The sequence below is a fragment of the Salminus brasiliensis genome, chromosome 7 (assembly GCF_030463535.1).
Source record: "Salminus brasiliensis chromosome 7, fSalBra1.hap2, whole genome shotgun sequence".
In the NCBI taxonomy this organism is placed as follows: domain Eukaryota; kingdom Metazoa; phylum Chordata; class Actinopteri; order Characiformes; family Bryconidae; genus Salminus; species Salminus brasiliensis.
The window spans coordinates 15,218,122-15,243,030 of record NC_132884.1 but is presented as its reverse complement, the minus strand read 5'-3'; the positions used below and the strand labels follow the sequence as shown (position 1 = coordinate 15,243,030).

The following is a 24,909-nucleotide window of genomic DNA, read 5'->3' as shown; positions in this document are numbered from 1 at the left end:
TGCAAACAGCTGAAGGATTGTACATTTTGCTAATAAACCTAATATGCAATAAGAGCTGAACAATATATAAGAAGAGAGAATGTGTGTGTGTGTGTGTGTGTGTGTGTGTGTGTGTGTAAAATCTCTTTGACAGACCTGCGTAGGATGTAACTGGATGCTCTTTCCTGCTGCACTGTTCGGAACGGGAGGGCACTGGGTCAGCGTCCGAGGTCATAGGGAGGGGAGGACTCTGGGATATAATGAGTGGCAGGGAGAGGAGGAGAAGGATAAAGGCTCCAGGAGACGGCAGGGGCAACACAGGCATGGTTACCATGGCAACCACACCCTCACCTCAACACGGTGAACAGCACACACCTGGAGTAGAAAAAAAAAATGATAAAAAAATACAGTCAGGCGGCAGAACCAGCTCCGCTAATATGTTATACATTATTGAATGCAGCCTATTTGCTGGAGACTGAAACGGCATAGAGATTGTGAATCTGCCAGTCAGGCACGTGTGCGGTCATTGCGTGTCTGCTTTTTCTGTCCCTCCCCGAGCAGTATTGGTTTGTCTGAGAAACATCACCTGCTGAGCAAACACTCCACGCTGGCTCACTTCACACACTCAACCAAGATCCACTTCAACAAGCCACTTAATTCACTAAATTCAAACTACCTGTGAATTGGGATGAGAATGTCCATTAGACCAGGAAAGCGAGCGGAACACAATGGAAAAGAACGTTTCGCTAAAAAAAGTGACACTTCAACAAGTTACCCCAAATGTAGTCAATGAGCCAACGTACTGGGTGTCTGCTTCATTAGTTTAACTAAAATCACAAAATCTAAAATACAAAAAGGCAAGGCAAGCTTATTTGTAAAGCATCTTTCATTCACTGAGTCCATTTAAAGTGCTTTACATAAACATAAAAATACCAAGACAAGAATTTAAAAAGCATTTCAAATGTGTGTTTTTAAAAAAATCAATAAATAAACAAATTCAATTAAAAAAAAATGTTTTCCCACTGGATAGCAGCCATGACTAAACAAAATTTAAATAAAACATTTTGAAACTAAGTTAAACTAAAGTTAAATTAAAAATAAGACTTAGCTGTTAATCTATTCTGAGGATTCCCATTCTAGCATAATTTCAAAACTTCCGAACTACAAAAACCATAATAAAAGTTTACTTATCCTGTTTTTGACAGACCGCTAAAGTCCTTTTGTCATGTTGTAGTCGGTGCCATGCTGTTATGCCCACATTTGGCACTCTGAGTCTAAGCTGGATTTTCAATGGCAGAAATGAATGGGGTTTGTACACATTCTATCGGGCCAGATTCGATTTGTCTCCTGTACAACACTATACATCCTTTAAATGATGAGGCTGTCAAAGAGTCATAACACTACTATTGCTAAATGCAAGCTAATGCGACTGCACATCAGTTAGATGTCCGGAAGCTACACCAAAGTAAGGCGACTATGACCTTCCTTCTTCTTCATCCTTCTTCAAGAACGACCACAAAGGCAATAAAAGAGGTGAGACGTTGAGATGTTGGGCTGTGTAGCTTAAGTGCAGGTTTTGTCAAAGCAAACTAAGAAGGACAGAGAAAGCTCTTTTGGGTTTCAGTGAGTATTCGATCAAGAGCAGATAACTTGCATCGTAACCAACATACTTCCCTGCTAAAAAAATCCAGCTTCTGCTGATGATCCCAGCTGGTCCTAGATGGTCAAGGTGGTCTCCTGGATGAGGAGCTCGAAGCTGCTCATCCAGGAGAAAATACCATATGCTGGTAAACAAGCTGGTTGAGCATCTTAGCTCTTGACCAGCACAGCATATGATTCCATTTATATGTATATATTGGTGTGAGCAAGGTGATTGACAAGTTAGGTCAAGATGGTTATATTGATGGACTAGCGTGGTAACTTGTACAGGTACCAGTCAATTCACATGTCATTACAGCGCACGGCAACGTACATATAGCAATATTCATATTTTAATTCTGTAAAGAGTGTACAGGAGAGGAATCTCCACAGAATTAAGTCTATAGGGTTCCAAACATATTTATTTCATACACAACATGACTAAGGCCATTTTTTTTTTAAAAACATTCATTTCTGCCACTAAAAATGACCATTGGCCAAAGTGCCAAATATGGGCATACTGAGGACCACAGAACCTGACGCATGACTTCAGTGGTCTATACAATTTGCATTGTCTATCTGTTGTCCATGAAATCACACAGTTCCAGAAATCATATATTCCTATAGGGTTCTTTAGTAAATGTAATGATTCTATATAGAACTATGACAATTAAAAGAACTATTTGGTTAAATAATTATTTGTCTGATTAAAGGTATTCTTTAGGTGGAAAACATTTTGTATATGGTTTTAAAAACCACCAAAAGTGTTCCACTTTCGTTAGGGGTCAAATAACTCTTGCTCAGTGCTTTTCAGAACCCCTTTTGCTGAGAGCGTATTTGACATTACTTAGCCCAGTTTGAGGCAAGTGAGCGATGATTTAGGCCTGCAGAGACTAATGCACAGTAAGGACCAGCCATGCAGAGATGTGAAACTAATGTGCCTATTTATTTATGTCAGCTCTTACCCAAACAGAGTTTATTCAATTACAGGCCGAATATTTATTAGTTGGGCGAAGCACAGGGCGGCTGTTGTGGAAATCAATAGCTCTCTGTAAATCAGCTAAAGGCTGTTAACGATTCCAGTTGGTGTTTGACAGCACAGCAGGACCCTCATGGGTGTAGTAAAAATACTTAACAGGTAGATACACACACACACACACACACACACACACATTGTTACACATTCTTACACATTGTTTATGAGTGGGGTCATACATACACTGGCAGTCAGACAGAACTGCTCAGATATACATATACATTTACATAGTTTACATAGATGCATCGCTGACATTAATGTGGCAATATAATGGCAATATTGGGCTTTCAGTGATGTCTTGGAGCTGCTTTTCTTTTCTGGGGTAGAATAAGTGTACATCATGTATAAAAATATTTTTGGGGGTCAAACATACCCATAAATACACACACCCCCCAAAGTAGATTATTAACTCAGTGGTGCTGAAAAGTCCAAGTTGTTTTTCACATGCCAATGCTAAGGCGTCTTGCGGGTTGGTGATCATGAATGACTACAGCTGGAAGCCTCTCTGCAACCACATAAAACAGGGTTTGACAGCACTCAATGGATTGACCAACACACTTTCAGTAAAAAGGAAAAGTAGAAGGAGCTGAGAGCAAATCTCAGGTAGATGATCGTAGATTTACACAAGTCGGAAACGTCCCCTCTAAAGTCATTTCTAAACAACTAGGCAAGGAAAAACTCCCTCAGATTGAGAGGAAGAATCCTTGAGAGGAACCAAGACTCAAAATGGAAAGTCATCCTCCTCTGGTCCACACTGGATAGCACAACAACAATAAAAAGATCACCAGTCTGAACAAGTGTATGTGAATACAAGTTAGTTGGTGATGTAGCCACACTGTCAGAGTCTGGAAGAAGGCCCAAACTGTCACCCTCCGCTGAGAGGAAACTGCTTTGGGTAATCAAGAACAACCCAAGAACCACCAGGACACAGACCTCTCATGCAGCTGAACCACATGGACAAATAAAAAGCCTTCTGGTGAGAGGCTTTCTGACCAGATGACAAGACAAAGATAAAGTTGTTTGACTGGAAGTATGTTTGGAGGAAAAAAGAATCCAAAGAACACGGTACCAACTGTTAAGCATGGTGGTGGTAGCATCATGCTCCGGGGCTGTTTTGCCATCAGTGGAACTGGAACATTGTACAAAGTGAATGGAATGATGGAGAATGAGGACTATTTGGGACCCCCAAAAATTAAAACGTTTTCATTGTCAGTAAGCAAATTTCATTTCCTCTACTGGCCTGGAACAAGATGTCTTTTTGAAAAAAGTTACTGTCAAAAATATGTCAAACTAAGCCCTGGTATTATTTTATTTATTTATTTATTTATTTAGTTTCATGTATCCAGGCTGTGTTTTTTTTATTTTTTTAATATTGTGAGCTTTTTGGGATGCTTGATATTCACGTCTGCTCACTTACAGACTCAGAACACATACCACTGTCTTTCAGGAATGCTGTCATTCTGTCACTTCTTCAAAAATAATGTATTTAAAAAAGCTTTTTCTAATTTAACACACACGTACACTTACAGCTGCTCCACACACTCTTCTCCTCAGCATGGCTAATTCAGTTTCAAGCTGAAAGCAACCCAAACACCCTGAATCCCCCTGAACACCCCTAACACCCCTAAAACCCTGAACGCCTCAGCGCACAGACACACACCGCATTCACGCTGCTCTTTTCAGCCTCCTCCAGAGGGATGGAGATGGGAGGATGAGAGAGTGGAGGCAGGACAGAAGAGAGAGAGAGACAGAGAGAGAGGCAGAGTGGTGAAAGGAGAAGATGGCACTGATAAATGCCCTGGAAGGAGTTCAGCTCTAAACAATGTAGTGTCTGGGTGGGACGGGGGGGCTTTATCCGGCCGATTCGCTACGGAGGGGAACGAGGAGAGGAGAGAAAGAGAAATGAATGAATGAGGACATGGATGGATGGCAGCGAGAACACGTACATACTGTAGATCAGGGGTCATCAAAGAGATCTGACCTCGGGCCAAATTCCGATCACACTGCCGTTAGAAAAGTTATAGAAACTTTATAGAAAAGGCATTCTGGTAATGTTGGTTATTAAAAGTTACACTAAAGTCATTTTGGACCGTCTATATTTGTCCACTGATTATAGAACTTACAATTTTTCACAAAACAAAAAAATTATAACTGGTAATGAACAATATGGGGAAATAAAGAGATGTCAACCCTAGTTACACTGTATGTCCAAACATTTGTAGACACCACTTCTAATGAATGCATTCAGATGCTTTAAGTGTGCAAATGCACACACACAGCTAGTATAGCCCCTATAGAGAAGTATTGCCAATAGAATAATAAAATAAGACTCTCTGAAGCAGATTAACATGAACCTATTGGCTCTATGCCTAATGCCAGGAGTGGGCTAGAGGGACATAAGGCCCCCAGCACTGAGCTGTGGAGCAGTGGAACTGTGGAGTTGGGGATGATGTGAGGTGGTGATCATCCACCTGCTGTTGAATGCAATTAAATCCTCACAGAAATGCTTTTTTTTATTTTTATTTGTTAATATCCTTCATTTTGGAAGAAACAATGAATGAGCATGTGTCCCAATACTTCTGTCCAGATAGCTATAATGCACTCATAAGTGCTGCTGTGCTTCAGCTAACTCCCAACCTTTTGCCTTTTCTAACAAAAGCTGCAGCTACTCAGGCTTTTTTCCTGGAGTAGCGCAGACACACACTCCCACAACGACAAACCGCTCATGCTTTCGCCGACCTGGGGTGATTTAGTCCCCACGCTGAAATAAATACGTGGCTCTATCTCAGCACACTAGCATCCTTCTTAAGGCTGTAAGTCTGAGCAATTTCAGCAATGTGTGTCAGAATTTTGAACTGTTTTCACAGGAATTTATCACTTCCGCCAAACCCAGCTCAAAGCTCTCAGCATGCTTTACACTGCACTGCTACCTAACACAGCCTTCACAAAACACATTCCACCTGCGCGAAAAATCTGCCCCACAAATCTGCAACAACAAACTCCAGCTTCCAACCAGAGCGTCTGGAGGAATCCAAGCTGTTCAATAAAACTGTCAGGCTCTGACCCAAACACTGACTTCTTACAAACACACTACAACACAGAAAGAGCATGATTAAGCAGATTAAGCCATCATCTTCTAATCAGGCATAGCTGAGGCCTGTCTAACGTCGTATGCTGAACCGCTTTCTCCTATAGGAGAGGTAGGAAAATGACAGAGAGGCAATATTTAACTGCTTGCCTTTTAACTAGAAGATTTCAAACGAACACTTAGCGTCTCAATATAACTATAATTCAGTCTCAGGCTATTTAAAGTGGTGGGTTTAACCAATCCTAAACTGTGAAGGAACTGGATATATGCCACATTTGACTCAATTTGACCATGTTTTTAAGTTATGTAAACATCTATGATTAGTTTTAGTCACCCCTAAGTTAAATGCACTAATAATAATAAGTTCAGATGTTTTAGAAGTTGGTGACAGTTGAGACAGTTGTGTGACTCGAGTTCGAGTCACACTTTAGTTGCATACAAATAGACTTCAGACTTAGACTTCTCAAAAATATCACAAGAACAATAAGCTTCTTTCCATTCTCCAGGCACGGCGTGTGAAGTTATAGAAAGTTACTTAGAGACATACAGCCCCTTTTTCTCTGACGAACTATAAAACGTGGCTTGCGTGAGCGCGGCACCGTTGAACGACGTAAACAAAGCACTGGATCGACCTCAAATTCGCCTCAGATTTTATAAGGTGTCGCATTTGGATAGGTTTTAGTTAGCCTACCCTATTCGCTAGCCGCTTTGCCATCACTCCAGCGAGATATAATCCATTTTTCTTTACATCTCCTAACCCTAAGCTTACCCTGGCTTGAAATACACTGCATGTCCAAATGTTTGTAGACACTGCCTCTAATTAATCCACTCAGCTACTTTGGGTTAAACCCATTGCTGACACAGATGTGCCAAAGCACCCACACACACACACACACACACACACACACACACACACACAGCTTATCTAGTCCCTGTAGAGAAGTACTGGCAAAAGAATAGGGCATCTTTGGGCTGATAAACATGAACCTATGATGAGTTGGGGATGTGAACATCCTGACCTCACTCACAAACTTGTTGCTGAAGGCAATCAAATCCTCGCAGAAGTGCTCCTAAATCAGGAGAGCTCCTAAAAACACTGCATTTTCGCTATACTTACCATATATGCCATGTGTATGTTGTGTTGACTTGTGACTTGGACTGGACTGGTGAGCTAAAGCTCGAGCCGTGAATGGGAGATCAGCTTCTCCTCGTGCGCATCTCTGCTTCGGCAGTTAGAGATATCACAACTTCAGTAAACCCTAAATATCTGTGGGCTGTGGGTGTTGCCACGGTAACCTAAACAAAGGCTGTCAGTCATGCATGTTCATTAGAATATTAAGATCACGTCCAGAGCGTTTTCTGAGAGGTCTGAGGAGTGCATTTTGGCCATTTTTGAGGAGTGCTTGATCATATTTCTGCTTCACATAAAAAAAATAAAAAAAAAATCTTAAAATGGGTTTCCTTGGGCTTCAGGATTTTTAAAAGCATTCTGTATTATATTTTATTTTACTTAAAAAGAGAAAATAGCTTGAGTTGAGGAAGTTTTTTCATATTCTCAGGCTCCTTTATTTTAAAAAGTATTAAAAAATGAAAATGCTTATAGTGTTGCTAAAAAGAGGGAGGACTTGAATAAGATGAGTAAGGGTGTCCAAACGTTTTTGGGTTTTTTTACAGCAGATGGACAGGACCCAAAAAACAAAACTGAGGAGAGGCCAAACCCATTTACACCTCTACACCAGTCTATTCCCACCTGCTGCACACTCCTGTCTGATAGGTGAGAGAACACACTTCAGCTGGACTCATCTGATACTGATGATGTGCTCACTCTATCCAACAACTCTCTCTTTCTCCCCATCATCTTTCCCTCTTTCTTCCCAAATCATCTCTCTTCTTTCTCATTCAAAAACTTTAGCACTTCTTCAGTAAGGATGCAAGATGATCGGCATCATATCAGATGAATAGGGTAAACGTACCTAGGGTAAAAGTACTAACCACTCTACCATCATTGAGCTCAAATTACTAAATAGTATAATTTTACATCTTATCACATTTGCCATCTTAAACAAAAACTGTGTCCTGTTCCTGCCATTTTTAACCCATAAACTATACCTGTACTATACCCGAACTATATCCATACTATACAGTGGGGAAAAAGTATTTAGTCAGTCACCAATTGTGCAAGTTCTCCCACTTAAAAAAATGAGAGAGGCCTGTAATTGACATCATAGGTAGACCTTAACTATGAGAGACAAAATGAGAAAAAAATTCTGAAAATCACATTGTCTGATTTTTAAAGAATTTATTTGCAAATAATGGTGGAAAATAAGTATTTGGTCACCGACAAACAAGCAAGATTTCTGGCTGTCACAGACCTGTAACTTCTTCTTTAAGAGGCTTCTCTGTCCTCCACTCATTACCTGTATTAATGGCACCTGTTTGAACTCGTTAACAGTATAAAAGACACCTGCCCACAACCTCAAACAGTCACACTCCAAACTCCACTATGGTGAAGACCAAAGAGCTGTCGAAGGACACCGGAAACAAAATTGTAGACCTGCACCAGGCTGAGAAGACTGAATCTGCAATAGGCAAGCAGCTTGGTGTGAAGAAATCTACTGTGGGAGCAATAATCAGAAAATGGGAGACCTATAAGACCACTGCTAATCTCCCTCAATCAGGGGCTTCACGCAAGATCTCAGCCCGTGGGGTCAAAATGATCACAAGAACGGTGAGCAAAAATCCCAGAACCACACGGGGGGACCTAGTAAATGACCTGCAGAAAGCTGGGACCAACGTTACAAAGGCTACCGTCAGAAACACACTACGCCACTAGGGACTCAGATCTTGCAGTGCCAGACGTGTTCCCCTGCTTAAGCCAGTACATATCCGGGCACGTCTGAAGTTTGCTAGAGAGCATTTGGATGTTCCAGAAGAGTATTGGGAGAATGTCTTATGGTCAGATAAAAAGTAGAACTGTTTGGTACAAACACAACTCGTTGTGTTTGGAGGAGAGTGAATGCTGAGTTGCATCCAAAGAACACCATACCAACTGTGAAGCATGGGGGTGGCAACATCATGCTTTGGGGCTGGTTTTCTGCAAAGGGACTAGGACGACTGGTCCGTGTACATGAAAGAAGGAATGGGGCCATGTATTGTGAGATTTTGAGTGCAAACCTCCTTCCATCAGCAAGGGCATTGAAGATGAAGATGCCAAGCACACTGCCAGGGCAACAAAGGAAGCATTTCAAGGTCCTGGAGTGGCCTAGCCAGTCTCCAGATCTCAACCCAATAGAAAACCTTTGGAGGGAGTTGAAAGTCCATGTTGCCTGCCGAAAGCCCCAAAACATCACTGCTCTAGAGGAGATCTGCATGGAGGAATGGGCCAACATACCAGCAACGGTGTGTGCCAACCTTGTGAAGACTTACAGAAAACGTTTGATCTCACCTCTTAAAGGTAATGTAAGTATGCATATATTGAGCATTTTAAATTGTTCTTTAATGTGTAAACAATTAGAGTTTGTGACTTTAGTTTGGGCAATACATGGCAAAACGGTCAGACCCATTTTTACTAGCGTTTGATCTTCCCTTCTGCAGACATGGACACAGGAAAAGCTGAGGTCACAAGGCCTGGTTCACGCAGCAACCAGCATTCCCATAACTAGCAAAGCCTGGAGGTGATGTTTGCTCTCCAGTATCAACCCCATATTCTTCTGACATCACCATAACATTTTAGTGCTTCCCCTAAATTTGGAGATACGAATATAATGAGTCATGACCAGTATATATCAGATTTGATATTTTCAAATATTGATTTTCAGCCCTGTGTTAGTTATGCTGGACTTTTTTATTTATTTATTTTTTTTTAACTAAGACGTCTATTCCATGTACCGAACTCTCATTATTCAAATATGCCAGGGAAAATACAGCTTGACATTCTAGGACCCCTTTAAACATGTTGCTGATCCCCTGCACTGCCCATTGGGGGGCGCTGTGAGGCCCAAGGCAGATTCTTTTCAGCCTGCCGGAGTTTGGGGCGGTAAATCAGCTTCAAGCCTGACAGTCTCTAATCCAGAGAAGGGGATTTAGAGCCTTTTATGCAGGATTATGGGCTGAACTGCCAATTCCTACACGGGACGCCTTGGGCCCCCACTGTTCCTCAAAAGCCAAGCAAACAGACAGAAGTCAAAGTTCACCGCTAGCACAGTGCGTCTGTACCGACGGAGAGGGACTGTGGGTTTATAGTAGGGTTTGGATATGGCGTAGCATTGAATATTACATTTAAAAAAAAGACTTGGCTTTAAAACTAGCTGTTTTTATTTGAAGAACTGCTCTCAAGATGAGCATCCATAAGTAGGCTATCAAGCTCAAACACTACCATAGCAGTTTGGTGAGGATGCAAATACAGTCGGGTAAAATCTTGCTAATAATGGCGTAAGTCGCTAGCTAATGCCATGTTCACACTATACAATGGTAGCCCTGATTTCCACTTGCCAACAAAAGCCCCAGATCAGAGTTAAATCTGTGTTCCCTCAGCGCTGCCTTTTGTGAACAGTTCAAAGCTCGCCGATGCCTCTCCAACAACGCAAGATCTCCAACATGCCTTAACATCTGGACCGGTCGAGGAGTCCAAATCCAGTAGTGTGAAAAGTGCTGTGACCTGCGACTGCCTCCACTGCCAGAGATGTTAGGTCCTACTTTGCTTAGATTTTTCACAAGACTCATCATTTGTTTCATCCAATATCCAGTATTTCCACTGGATATCTGCTCAATATTGATAAAGGGTATGTGACCAATGCAATGTCTAGATACGTAACATACAAATCACCCCAGAGGGCATGTCAGATTTGAACACCTCACCAGAATTCAACAGAATTGCAGTTTCTGTCTGTGTCAGCATTATTGTGGCAATTCCAGTATGTTACCATTCTAGTAAATCCTTTTGAAAGTACTGTACTTTATAGAGTTGCCGGCTGTTATCCGAAACTTTCTTTGTTCATTTGCGGTATTCTGATTCAGTTGCAATAAGAATAAATTCTGCACTGCGGAACCACGCTAATTTGGTCTACATATCCGAATATAAGGATACATGATGCGTCCATGTTCACCTTATATTAAAGGTATGCTTGCTGGTCATAATGTATTGCCAATATGCTGAATCAGCTTTTTTTATAACTGTTTTAAGTCTTGGGTTATGTTATACTGCAAACTCACATTATGTAATTAATTATATAGCTTGTTTTTCTTGAGGGTGCTGTTATCAACCACTGGAATTAAGGGTCAAGGGAAGACTGTGCCTGGTGGGAGCGGTTGGCCTCCGCCCCCGTCCACGCATAGTTCTTCGTTTTGTTAAAGATATGGGACGGGTTTCCCCCTTTTCTGGTGAGAGTCGGCTGAGTGGAACTGCAGGTCCAGCTCGGTGGTTTACTAAGCGGGCTGTCTCCTACCAGGATCGATGGGCTCTCCCGATCCAGTGTGAGTGGTGAGTAACAGCAAGTCTCATTGCGAATCTGAAAGCATTTTGTTTGTTTGTGTTGATTGTGAAATAAAGGGACCTTTTTTTATACGGAACATCTGGTGTGGAACCTGAGTTATTTGACAATCAGCCCTTTTGATTCAAAATTTCACAAAACAGTAAATATCAGACCTTAAGACACTGGTCAAAACATCGAAACCATTCAAAGATCAACACAGTATGCTTCTACTATGGGACTTCCAAAACGTCACTTGTGAAATACAGAAAAAACATGCAAGAGGAAGAGAAAGATTTGCAAGTACACTTTATGTACACTTTATGCTGACTGGCCATTTTATTAGAAACCCCAACGCTGTGCGTCAATACACTTTATGAGCTTTAGCTACCTTATCATCCCATCTTGCTGGTATACCTTTACAGACTAAAGCCCATCTATTAGTACCCTCATCATTTTGAAACATACAACAATGCTGAGCAGATACAGTTCTGGTGGTTGTCCATTCTCAGAACAGCCGTGACACTGGCATGGTAGTGCGTGTGTGGTGCTGCTCTAGCCAAGAGTGAACCTGTGGTCAGAAACTGACCATTCACTTTTCAAAATAAAGGGGTTTCAAATAGTTAGTTTAAGCGATGACAACGAAAAACCATGTGTGTAACACATGAGTGTGAAGAACCTTTTAAAGTTCTAAAGAACTTTTATTTGACGTAAAGGGTCTATACCAATTATCTGTTACGAAAGCATTTCTTCCACGGCTTTGCTCAAAGAACCTTTTGAAGCACCTTTATTTTTCAGAATGTTCATGAAATATTGGGCCGTTGATGAACCCCTCAGGTAGCAAACTGTGGGCTACACTGAGTCTCCGACTCCGACTGAGGCTCCTCAGTGGTCCTGGGGAGCGACCTGCCTGCAGAACTTAGATCAAATCCTAATTCAGCCCACCTGATCCAACCAACTACTTCAGAAGTTCTTGACTGGCTGAATGAAGGGTGTTCGATTTGGGATGGAGACCAAGGTACATCAGCAAGGTGGAGCTATGAAGGAAGAGTTTCTAATAAAGAGGCTGGTTGTGAAAATTGTGTGTGAGAGAGAAAGCGTGCGCCCATGAGAGTGTGAGATGGAGAGAGAAAGAAAGCGAGAGAGCACGATGGATAGGAAGATAAAAGGCTGAGTGAAGGTAAGCCAATAGCAGGTCCAGTCATGACCAATGAACTTATTACTGAAGAGCTTTAAGCACACGGTTCAGAGTGGGCTAATCCCACCGAAACAGATAAAAACAGTAGGCTAAACACTAATCCATAATAGATAATTACACACACAGCACAGCTCGGAGCCCGCGGCATCAAAGAGTTTACAAACTCCAACAAAGTCTGCAGTTAATTTACTTCAGAGAGTGATGGAGGGGGGGGGGGGGGGAGGGATGTGATAAGCTCCAGGTGTGCTAGCAGTAGACCTATCAAGATCAACTCAAGCAGATGATGAGATGAAAAATAGCACAGGTAGTTTAGCATAGCGCGAGGCATCAACCTGCTCCAGATGTTCTGATATAGCAGATTGCACAAAAAAAAGAGACAGAGACAGAGACTGAAGAAGATACTTCAAACTCTAGAACAAGAGAGAACATATGGAGACCCTGTACTCCTTCACTGACCCAAACATCATGCTGACTCATGTCTATGAAGCTGGTTGGTGACTTTACACCATTTGAAGAGTCCTCCTCAGCAGTGAACTGAACAACTGGTTCAGCACAACACACACACGCTTCAGAATCTCATGGTTTCTGACATTTTGAGGTTGTTTACACCCTGCGTTTACATGCGCTTCAAATCAAAATCATGTTTAGTGTCACATCACATTACACAGGTGTAAAGGTGAGTGAAAGACTTAGGTGCATTGTCCCTTTAGGTAGTAGAAACACACAACACACATATTCACAAAAAAGAAATACAGAAATATCTACTACCAGGAGGGATTATGAACCTTCATATCTGGACAGTATCTGGATATAACTTGGTCAGATTCCATTTACACGTTTCACTAAAATGCATCCACAGTGTAAGCAGCATGTTACCATCAACATGTCTGTGCTCATTTTTAGTCAGATTTTAGTAATTTAGTTGTTGTTAGTCTAGTTTTAGTCGACAAAAACTTTAGCATACACATTTTAGTATAGTCATGTATCTAGTCATGTATTTTGGTTTTAATATTTTTGAGGTCATATTTAATGCTAACTTTCCTAAACAATAGCTTTAAGTTTGTTTCATTTAATAACACGTTAACATCCAAAATTATAGGAGAAATATTGAGCAGTAATTGAAATGCGACAGGCTAAAGGCTGCAGGAATTGCTGTCTCACTGAACAACAAAGCTGATGAGCATGGATTATCTCTAACCGACATTAAACGATGCTACATTTCCAGGTGGCAGGTACTCATACGTCTCCTGAGGTTTGTTATTTTGTTTGTGATTTTTTTTATTGCAAATTTCGAGCTAGCTTGAGTAAAGTTAGACTGAGTTAGTTAGTTTGTTTATTGGATATTCAGTGGATATTTGTGCTTTACCCCTTCTAGGTTTCAAGACTTTATAACACCAACATGCTTCTTATCTCAGTTATTACATTCTTTAGAGTTTGAGATAGGGCTGGGCAAAATGGTAAAATACTATACACAATATTCATCACAATACATGTAATCACAGACTAAAAACAACAGTAGCGACAGATTCTCATAAACTACTATTCAGATCCTCTCCTGTACTGAATACAGTGATTTTTATTCAACATCTGCTGCACTTCATCTAATCAAACCAGTGTAATTCCACTGTTAGTAATGAAACCTGCAGCTGATCAGTGTTTATAACACAAAAGCAGTGTCCTCCATGTGCTAAGAAAAGCTTATAGTTATCACGATAACTAAATTTATCACAATACCATAAAATATTGTCATATTGCCCAGCTCTAGTTTGAGATCTTTGGCTATTTTGATTAAATGTACTCTCGGAGAAATTACAGCCACTGTTTAAAAATGTAGAGGTTTTTAGACATTGTTTGTAATACGGGTGAAATGCAAATATCCAGTCCTACGAATGCAGGAACGGCTGGGTAGAAAAATTAATATGTGCAGATCACTGGATAATAGATAAACAGATTTAACATAATTTGTCAGTTTGTCAGTCTCACGTTATCATTTAGTTTTTATTTGTTGCTAAAAAGCGTAACTCATTTAGTCATAGTTATCGTTTTCACACTACTTGTCTTTTTGTTGTTCTTTACATCTAATTTTTTAAGAAAAAAATCATCAACTAATATTGTGTCAGTTTTCATTAATAACAGCCTGGAACACAGATCATTTTTGTTTTACCTTCTGTAACCAACTGTAAATATGGTTTTTCATCAGTTACTACACGCTTTCAAACCTTAATAAAAAAAAAAAAACACTGTTACACAGGCAGTAACATGTCTGCATCAGCGAGAGCTTTGTCTCGCAGCTGCTGAGGTCTTGTGTCTTGCAGTTCTGCAGTGGTCAGCGCCAATACTGCCCAGAGGAATATTTGGACGCGACAGAGAAGTCAACACGTGTGGGAAAAGAATCGCATTCTGGTTTCACAATGCATAATTCCACCAAATTTTGTGTACATCATCAGATATTCAACTACATATGTGGAAAAATCTGACCACGCGTCTCCAGAAAAACCCCACACCTGTGTTCGGCCGCAGAGGTGGAAGGGAGCAGCAGTAACACTGTGGTACGGTTTGAGGAATGTGGTAGGACAATAGCTGGTTCTCACATTCCTGTTCTAGATGATCTATACTCTGAGCACAAACACATCTTAATAGTACTGAAAAAGTAGTAAGGACAGTGGAATGCTTCCTAGGTTATCTAGATTATCACCTGAAAACCCATCAAAATGTTTTATCACAGCATATAAAAGCTGTGGGCCCTCTCCCTCTTTGCCACCGGCATCATGTAAAGTTCCATCTGTGTAACGTTTCCCGCTTTTGAAGGTGCCAAAGAGAAGAACTGCCACCTGATGCGTAACGAGATGAACTGCACCTCGCTTTGGTGATCGGTGAGAGTAGCTGTTTGCTGTTTGGGGAGCTGTCGGTTGAGATTCCGGCCAATAAAGACTAGGCCCTCTCACCTTCCAGACATCTCTTAGCACCTGATGCCAGATAGAGAGGAAATGCAGTGCCTGGCTCTGAAACGTACGCCGCCGCGGTGGACCAGCAGTGGTTCCGGAGAAGAAAGAAAAAAAAAAGAAAAATAATAATGTAATCGTACCGAGCCAGGTGGTAATCGGGCGGCGCTTCCAATGCTTCTTCGCTACAGTCTCGTAGCTCCAGCGCAGAGCTAATAAGAGCAGACGTTTTGGTTGACTGACTGCATCTGCGAAACTGTAAATTACATTTTTTTTCCCCACCAAACTGTCACTGTCACAAGAACGGTGTGATTCTGCATTGGACTACGTGAAAAGACTGGCACGCTGAGCAGAAGAGCTCAGAAAACATACACTACACTCCATCATCAGCCTGGAGAAAAACATCCACCCCCTACGAAAAAAAAAAACAAAAAAAAAAAACACGCCCCCTAAGGCCTCATGTGGCCCCCTCTGGCCCCCAAATTCCACCCTGAACAAAAAGGGTCACAAAACAACAGGACCAAAACAGAGCAGCTCAATGAACTCCATTACTATTCAGCCAGACAGACTGTGTGAGAGAGAGAGAGAGAGAGAGAGAGAGAGAGAGAGTGAGTGAGAGAGAGAGAGAGAGCGCAAAAGCGAGAGAGTGATATTTGGAGCAAAGCAAAAAAGTTATGTCAGGACGAAAAAAGAGGATAAACGTGCATGTCCACACACACACACACACACACACAGGTTAATGCTGCATTCTGTCCCTTCACTCTAACTGCTTTCAAGTCATTTCATCAAGCACCGCCTTTCAGTCAGCTATAGCTTAGTGTGTTTCTTTTATTGTGGCACTCTTAGGAAGAGCTTTCCATCTCTCTCTCTCTCTCTCTCTCTCTCTCTTTTTCACTTTTCTAACTCTCCGTCTGGCTCTCCCCTTTCCCCTCTTCGTTTCGTTACTCTCTCTCTCTCTCTCTCCTCCTTCCTCTCTGCAGCACGTGAATGAATCTGTTTGAGTTGGAGTGCTGTTGGTCACCGAGTGGTCATCTGCCAAAGTCGAGACAGGAGACCAGACAGAATCTTAAACAGCAGCGCAAACAAAACGAATCTTTATCACCACTCTCCTCCCTCTATTTCCATTCCACTCATCTGCGCTCTCTCCCTCTCGCTCTCCTCTTTTATTCCTCTCTCGCCCTTCCCTGGTTGGACGACCCGCAGCACGAACAAGAAAAGATGTTTGGCTTTTTTTTTTATGACATCTGCAAAGTGACGTGCTGAATGTTTTTGGATAAAACGTGAACTCCGACCGCAAAACGTGTTACTTCAGCAGTTACCATAAAAGAGGATATTATATATACAAATATCAATAACAAAAATGCACACTTTTTCCAGTGTGGCAGCATTTCTGCTGGCTAGGGTACAACAGATTTTGTACAGTTACCAGTGTAGTAACCAAGACATTCTGATAACCAATCATATTATTATCAAATATAATGTTTTATAGTCAAATATGAAATGTTTTCATGGATGTGCGTTAATGCTTACAGAAGAAAATATAGGAGAGACAAATAATAGACCATGAGGCAAAGGACACCTTCATCACATTAAGCATTAGACGTGGTGGTTATGAGACCCAGACAGCAATGTTCTGCTGATGCTCTTATCCAGAGTGACATGGTTGCTTGTATTACAGAGGTGGTCCAATGTAGTGTTAGGAGTCTTGCCCAGGGACTCTTATTGGTGCAGCACAGCAGAGTCATTCAGACTATGATCGAACCCATGTGGTGTGGTAGCTCAGTGGCAGTGGTGTTATCTGTTGCCCCACACCAATACCAAAAACCAATACACTCCACACTGTTACAACCACAGAGACAAAAAGTATGCACCACTGATCCACACACACTCCACACCTGTTACACCACTGACCCATCACTCGCTCCACACTGTTACACCACTGACCATCACACGCTCCACACCGTTACACCACTGACCATCACACGCTCCACACTGTTACACCACTGACCCATCACACGCTCCACAACGTTACACCACTGACCCATCACACACTCCACACTATTACACCACTGACCCATCACACACTCCACACTGTTACACCACTGACCTATAATAAACTCCACACTGTTACACCACTGACCCATCACACGCTCCACACTGTTACATCACTGACCCATCACACAATCCACACTGTTACACCACTGACCATCACACGCTCCACACTGTTACACCACTGACCATCACACGCTCCACACTGTTACATTACTGGCCCATCACACAATCCACAACGTTACGCCACTGAACCATCACACGCTCCACAACGTTACGCCACTGACCCATCACACACTCCACACTATTACACCACTGACCCATCACACACTCCACACTGTTACACCACTGACCTATAATAAACTCCACACTGTTACACCACTGACCCATCACACGCTCCACACTGTTACACCACTGACCATCACACGCTCCACACTGTTACATTACTGGCCCATCACACAATCCACAACGTTACACCACTGAACCATCACACGCTCCACAACGTTACACCACTGACCCATCACACACTCCACACTATTACACCACTGACCCATCACACACTCCACACTGTTACACCACTGACCTATAATAAACTCCATACTGTTACACCACTGACCCATCACATACTTCACACTATTACACCACTGACCCATCACACACTCCAGACTATTACACCACTGACCAACACATTCTACACTGCTACAACAATGACCCATAATAAACCACGCAATTACACCAATGACCCATAATACAATCCACAATGTTACACCACTGACCCATAGCACACTTCACCACACTGCCACACCAATGATCCATAATACAATTCCACAGACCAGTAATACACTGTGGCTACAGCACTGACCCATAACACATCCTACAAGGTAACACCACTGTCCTATAACACACTACACACGGTTACAACCACAGAGACTAAATTCAGTCTGCATCACTGACCCATAATAGACTCCACACTGTTACACCCCTGACCTCTAAACTCCACACTGTTACACCATGGACCCAGACCATATTGTGCTTTACAGCCAAACCTTATTGACCCTAGGGTCGCAGTGGGTCCAGAGACTACCAGGCAGAAACACCCGCACAGTCATGCAAATAAAGCTATCAGAAACTCCACTGAACTGAGAGTAAAAGTGAGACACACAGACACACACACACACACACACACACACACGATGGAGACATTATACTGAAATGGAGAGAAAGCAAACAAAGAAAGTGAAAAGGAGGTGTAGAGATGGAGAGAGAATAGGTTGTAGGACAGACAATAGTGATTAATTCTTACACAGTAACCTTTTCTACTCACACACACACACACACACACACATGCCACAGGCAGAGAGAACAAAGAGAATCAGACACAATGGGGGAAATGACCGCTATTCTAAATACCTTCAGAGAGAGAGAGAGAGAGAGAGAGAGAGAGAGAGAGAGCATGGGGGGCGGGGGGGGGGGCAAAGAGAGAGAGAGTGAGAGAGAGAGAGAGAGAGATACACGGGGGGTGGGGGGGTGGAGAAGGAGAGAGACAGAGAGGGAGACAGAGAGGGAGACAGAGAGGGATGGCTAGGACTGAAAAAAGAAGCAGTAGAAATAGAAACAGAAGAAAGAAGGAAGGAAATAATGGGAAAAGAATAAACAGGTAGCACAAGTGCAGAGAATGAAGACTGGAACGAAAGGAGGGACAAATAAACAGATGAGTGAGGAAATCAAAGAAAGATGAAAAGAAACAAATAACAAAAACAGTAGACTTACCAACAGAGCGTCACCATGGACTCATTCCACTGGACAGCATCCAACACACACATGCAGCTCTCACGCCTTAGAGGGAGAGACAGAGGCAGAGAGAGAGAGAGATTTCATTCAGCTTGTTCATGCCTGTGCCCAGTTGGGATGGGAGGGGTATAAGTAAGTGTGTGTGTGTGTGTGTGTGTGTGTGCGCGCACAGTGAGGCTTGTGAAAAACAAACTGTTAACTTTCAGCTGAATGTTTGGGGCTGGGGGAGTGATTAGTCAGCACACATGATGTGTGTGTGTGTGTGTGTGTGTGTGTGTGTGTTTGTACACATTTTCTTCTTTATAACCAATCCACCTGTCATCATTATTTTGCATAATTACTAAAACATCATCTTGCATATTTCCCTATCCAAGCCCCGCCCACAAATGTGTTCTTTCATTGGTGCTGTTGAGAGGCTCAATAAGCTTTGCAGAACACTGGTAAAAAATCCCATCCAGCCTAAGCAGTAACTGCAGCATTGTGCTCGTCAAAATACCTGTAATTTAGAATACATATATTTTTCAGTCATATTTACCATGTATGCGTGTAAAAAAAGTCAGTACAGTACAGTTCAGTAGTTTTAGTACATTCATTATAGCAACATAATCCAGCTCAGTAGTGCAACTTCAGGATGTGACTCTAAACTCCACACTAAGCAATCTGGAATGTTTGCCAGTGTTTTGTAAAGCATGTTGCTTCATAACAGCAGGTATGAAAAAAACACATTTCAGCTTGAAATTTTTGGGTTTTTTTTATTGCATCTAATTTATTTTCTTACATTTTAGTCTTTTTTATCATCTGTTGTCTAATATGTATTATGCAAATATTACATTTGTATCGACTGTATTAAATAACAGTGTCAGAACTGTGTATACAGTGGCATGCAAAGTTTGGGCCCTCGTGGTCAAATTTTCTGTTACCACGAATACTTCGAAATCATAGCATTCTTTTAACATTTTAAGCAGGATTAGTGTATTATATACATTTTGTACACTTTTAGTGTGGAAAAAAAGCAAATGAGCACCACAAGAGATACCACGAGAGCCAGGTAGCACTACTGAATAGCTAGACCTCAAATCAAAAGATCTGCTCGACTGCAAAAGCCCTTCATGGAAGATTTAGCACACTGAAAAGTGGTAGTGCACTGTTCTACTTATGCAGCGACATCTGCACAAATATACAGTGGTGCTTGAAAGGTTGTGAACCTGCATACATTTGACCTAAATATTGGATCAATTTCCTATATTCTCTTTTAATTTGTTCATTTGTCTCCTTACCTACTTTTAGGACATACTCTGATCTGAAAATCAAAGTTATGCAAAAAGCCCATAGTTAAGTTAAAGGTAAGCAGATAAGCAGAGTAATGTCCTCTCACACAAACACACACTACTAGCACTTAACTGTTCTCAGTATTACTCCCATTATGTACTGAAACCATTCCCCTGTGCATGTGTGCTCCCAATGTAATTTGCTCATTAGCTATACTCTATAAGTGAAAACCCTCACTGACCTCTCTTTACAAGCCTCCTCACCTCTCTGACACACAATCCTGCTTTTTCTCCAATCACTGACCTTTTTCATTCTTTCAATCTCTCTCCAACTCATTCCATATTTGTCCAGAAGCCATACACTCTTGTGGTTTATATGGGTTTAGGTCTAATTAAGATGCAGGTCAGTTCATTTATTTAGGTCTGTCCTGTCAATAACAATAAAGTCCCTCTTACCTCAAAATGACTGATCAATTGCTGCCAGTCTGACATGTAGCATAACATTTCATCAATCCAACAAACACTGCTAATGACCATCAAACCAGCCTGGATCGTCTAAAGCCGTATTCACACCTAGCTTGTTTGCTAAAATCGAATGGTTTGGATTGTTGTGTATCTTTTTCATTTGGTTCAGCTGGTTTCACTCTGCAATGACTCCATTGCCCCATATACTACACTGTTATTGTTTTTTTTTGATTGACCTGGCATTTGAGGTTACTCTTATTTTCACTGTGCTATTTTAACTTTGTGCTGCAGGTCACAGTACTAAACCCAGATCTACTCCTTACATACTGTATACTTACATACATAAGGCTTCCGCCTTCAACCCAGCCGTGCAGTGAACACACACATACACACCAGTGAAACACACACAGTGACCGTGAGCACACGTGCCTGGAGCGGTGGGCAGCCAGAAAAGGTGAGGGGCCTTGGATGAAGGGCCCAACAGTGGCAGCTTCCCCGATATCGAACCCTGACAACCCTGTCATCAATAGCCCAGAGCTCTAACCACTGAGAAACCACTGCCCCTGTTAAAGAGTACACAAACTTGTGAGGTCATTGAGCACTGTGTAAAGTTGTTACAAAAACACTCACTCAGACAACTTGGACAGCAATGTAAAACTCACAAAAGGTCACAAAAGGTCACCTGTGATCACATTAGTTCATTAGTGTCAATATGCCTATTTATAAGCTGCCAGGATTCCACAAGCATTAGAGCTCAACCACAAGGGTTGAACCACAAGGGATGAGCATGCATCACCGAGAGGCTGTCAAATGTAACCTTCACTTCACAGACAACATGCAGCAAATTCCTTTACAAATAGCTTTACAAAGTGTGTCCTCCACGGACCCCCCCCCCTCAATCTCAAACGATGAGAGGCCAAGCTTACAAATTTGTATACATAAGTATACACTGGCTGGATGGAGTTCCAGATACTGGAGCTAGTGGCACCATCTTTTTTATACCTGCTAGCAAAATCTGAGGCATTCTCTCCTGCAACATGTTTTTCGACCACTGGTTCCACAGTGCAGATCTCTAAACCACTGTGGCGGAATCACCTTGCAGGACACAGCTATTCCTAGGATGCAGCCCTGAAGGAGGAAGGCATGGAAACCTTTGAAGAGAAAGAAACCAGACATGATGGAGTCCAGCTCAGTCGATTGTGAGGTCTAGCGCCTCTCAATCTTTGCTTCAGCAAACCCAACAGTCCTCATGCAAACGTTGGATAAAAAAAGACGGAAGCAATGAAGGCTGAATGCCAAAGTATTGTTCAAACCTACAATAAAAGTCTGGGAGGAGTGGATCTTCTAGACGCTGAATGCTCTTCACATAACAAAGGTGAGGTCAAGGACGATAACAAGCTTGTGTTCCAAATGATGGATTTTACTCTAGTTAATGTATGGCTCTTATACCACAGGGACTGCAAGGACCGTGGAATTGAAATTCTTAAAGAGAAGGAGGAGACCACCACAGAATGTTGAAGGACACCTGGCTGAGCAGAAGTGCAGAGGTTACGCTGAACCAGTGCCATCAACAGTAGTGCGTCAAAACAACACTGGCCTATTTGGAAGGAGAGCAGGGGCCAGTGCAAAGCCCTGTCTACCTGCATATAAGATATAGTGAAATTGCAGTGCTCACTGTGTGCCACTAGCCTATGTTTCACAACTGAAAAGGACTGTCCATAGGCAGTGAGACGAAGATGGCAACAACAACAACAACAAACAGTGACGACACATAGCCTATGTCCAAATGCTCTGATTGCTGTGTAGGACAGAATATGTATAACTCACTGTACAGAGTTATTAGTGATGTTTTGGTTGCAGTGGGAGGGGTTTTGGTTGTCGAATGCTTCTTGGAAAGACATGCAGCTCCGACATGCATCTCCGACCTCCTCCGACCTCCTCCTAAAGTGGTTTGAGTGATCGGATCTGTATCTGGTTTAAATGACTCTTGGGTGTGTTTACACTTGCAGTTTTATGTGGCTTGGCCTTATCAAGATATAAACCTGATACTCAAGCGAACAGCTGTTAACCGGGTCTAATGCCGACCTTACACCAAACCGACTTTAGCAAGACTCAAAGGATTTCATTCCAGCTTGAAGAATTCCAGCGCACTGCCATGCGATCATCTGGTGCACGGTGGTCAGGAAAGGTGTCCTAACTCTCTCAAGTCTTCTTGTCATGGCATTTCGATAAAATCAACAGCATTCAATATTATGGCAGGTTTTTAGTCTTGGCTCATGCAAACGTGTGGCTTGCTACATGTAGCGACATAATGTGTGAATAACCAATAAGTGAACTCTCTCCATTACCAAAAAGAAATCAGCAAAGCGGCCATCTCTGGCGAGCAGGTAAGACATGGAGGAGACTCTGGGGAGGCCTCGTAATAAATAGTTAAATAACAGAAAAAATAAATAAATACAAATGAAATTGTAAAATAAAATGTTTCGACATTTTTGAAAGGAATCTAGTTACAGTCTTTGAAGGTGACCCTGCAAGATATTCAGTCTTTCTCAATCATAGATTTTTCTTTTCAAAGTATGCTAGTGTATATTTAGCATTAGTTAAATTAACCTTTAGATTAGAGCTCATTGTGGCGACCACATTGTCAACCTTAATTTTAACACACAATTTCTTACTTAGCCAGCTTAGCTATCTCGTTATCTAATATTTAAATGCATAAGTGATCAAGTCATATGATTATGGTCTCAAGGTGAGACTAAGTGATTAAAAAAACACCCCCTGTTCCCCCTGACATACACACACCATTCGCTCATACTTCTATGAGACCATTACCATGACTTTGCATGAGCGATATAACATGTAGCCACCTGTACCTTATGGTCTCATCTCACGGTCAACACACCTTCTTGGCCTTTTTAAACAGCTAGTGGGCAATGATGTTTTGAAGTCATACTGCCACGTCTAGCTCTGCTACATTCATATGGACATAAAAATAACAAGGCCCATCATTGTGCAGCCAGACTTTGCCCTGAACTTCACTAATTGCCTAGTCCTGTTATAGCACCCTGCACTCTTTAGAAATGCAAAATGAGTTTACTTAATGAATAGCCAAAAAAATGCATGACGTTCTTCTTACCATGGGGGCCCCCTCAGCAGGTGGGATCCTTACTCAACTTGTGTAGTTTGCGTATAGGAAGAAAGGCTGCAGCCAAGACATGTTCAGTGTTCAATGTAGCCAATAAGTACTCTGTCCTTTAAAAAAACAAAAAAACAAACAAACAGCACAGACCAGGATAAACCAACATAGCTGGTCACCAGCGGTGTTCTGGTTTCTAGAAATAGAAGATGACATGCTGATCACCAGCAAAACCATGACCATGCTGGTCAATTAGCATTAGTCTATTTGTGCATGTTTTTTATATAATAGTGTGTCAGAAACCAGAGATTTCTTAACAACTGACTGCATTTTCGGACAACTGTGTGGTGATTGACTGATGGAGTACAAGGTTACTCTCCATTGCACACAAGTCTCCAGTGTAAAAGTAAAGAAATTAACATGTCTTGGCTGGGGTATGGAGGAAAATGTGCAAATTAGATTTTTTGCCAAGCAGTTGCTTTAAGGAATAGCCTCAGAAACTCCATTTAATCTCCGTGATTGTGCCAGGTTTTGACAGAAGGCGGAGCACTTGTGGAATGATGGCGCTGAGGGCAGGCTGATGTTAATTAGCTCGTTCTCAGGCCTTTCTCTGGTGTGTCGTCTCTAGAGGCTCGTGACGGAGTGTGTGTGGCATTTGGTTAGACAGGAGCACTATACATCGCTATCAGGCTGCATGAGTGCCGAGACACAGCAGCCAGCATGAGCTCACTTCGCAATACAAGACTTGCGCTAAGCACCAGGACCTCAGTTCTCGGGCAGAAATCCATACAGAGCTTTAAGTTAGTTTGCTTTGGTCTACAACCAGCTGGAGTGCTACACTCACTGCCCAC

The 24,909-nt window shown here is 42.0% G+C and overlaps 1 protein-coding gene across 2 annotated transcripts in view; it reads right to left on the bottom strand.

Annotated features, from left to right (window-relative positions):
* Nucleotides 1–24,909, bottom strand: part of sema5bb (sema domain, seven thrombospondin repeats (type 1 and type 1-like), transmembrane domain (TM) and short cytoplasmic domain, (semaphorin) 5Bb) — an 81,403-nt gene that overhangs the window by 39,545 nt on the left and 16,949 nt on the right. The window contains exons 2-3 of one of the 2 annotated variants that reach the window (XM_072683998.1): nucleotides 19,169–19,234; nucleotides 136–354 (exon numbers count right to left, since the gene is read on the bottom strand). In XM_072683998.1, the coding sequence (XP_072540099.1) occupies nucleotides 136–313 (178 nt within the window). In that variant the 5' untranslated portion in view covers nucleotides 314–354; nucleotides 19,169–19,234. The remainder of the gene's footprint in view (nucleotides 1–135; nucleotides 355–19,168; nucleotides 19,235–24,909) is intronic. The other variant, XM_072683999.1, reaches the window with a different exon arrangement.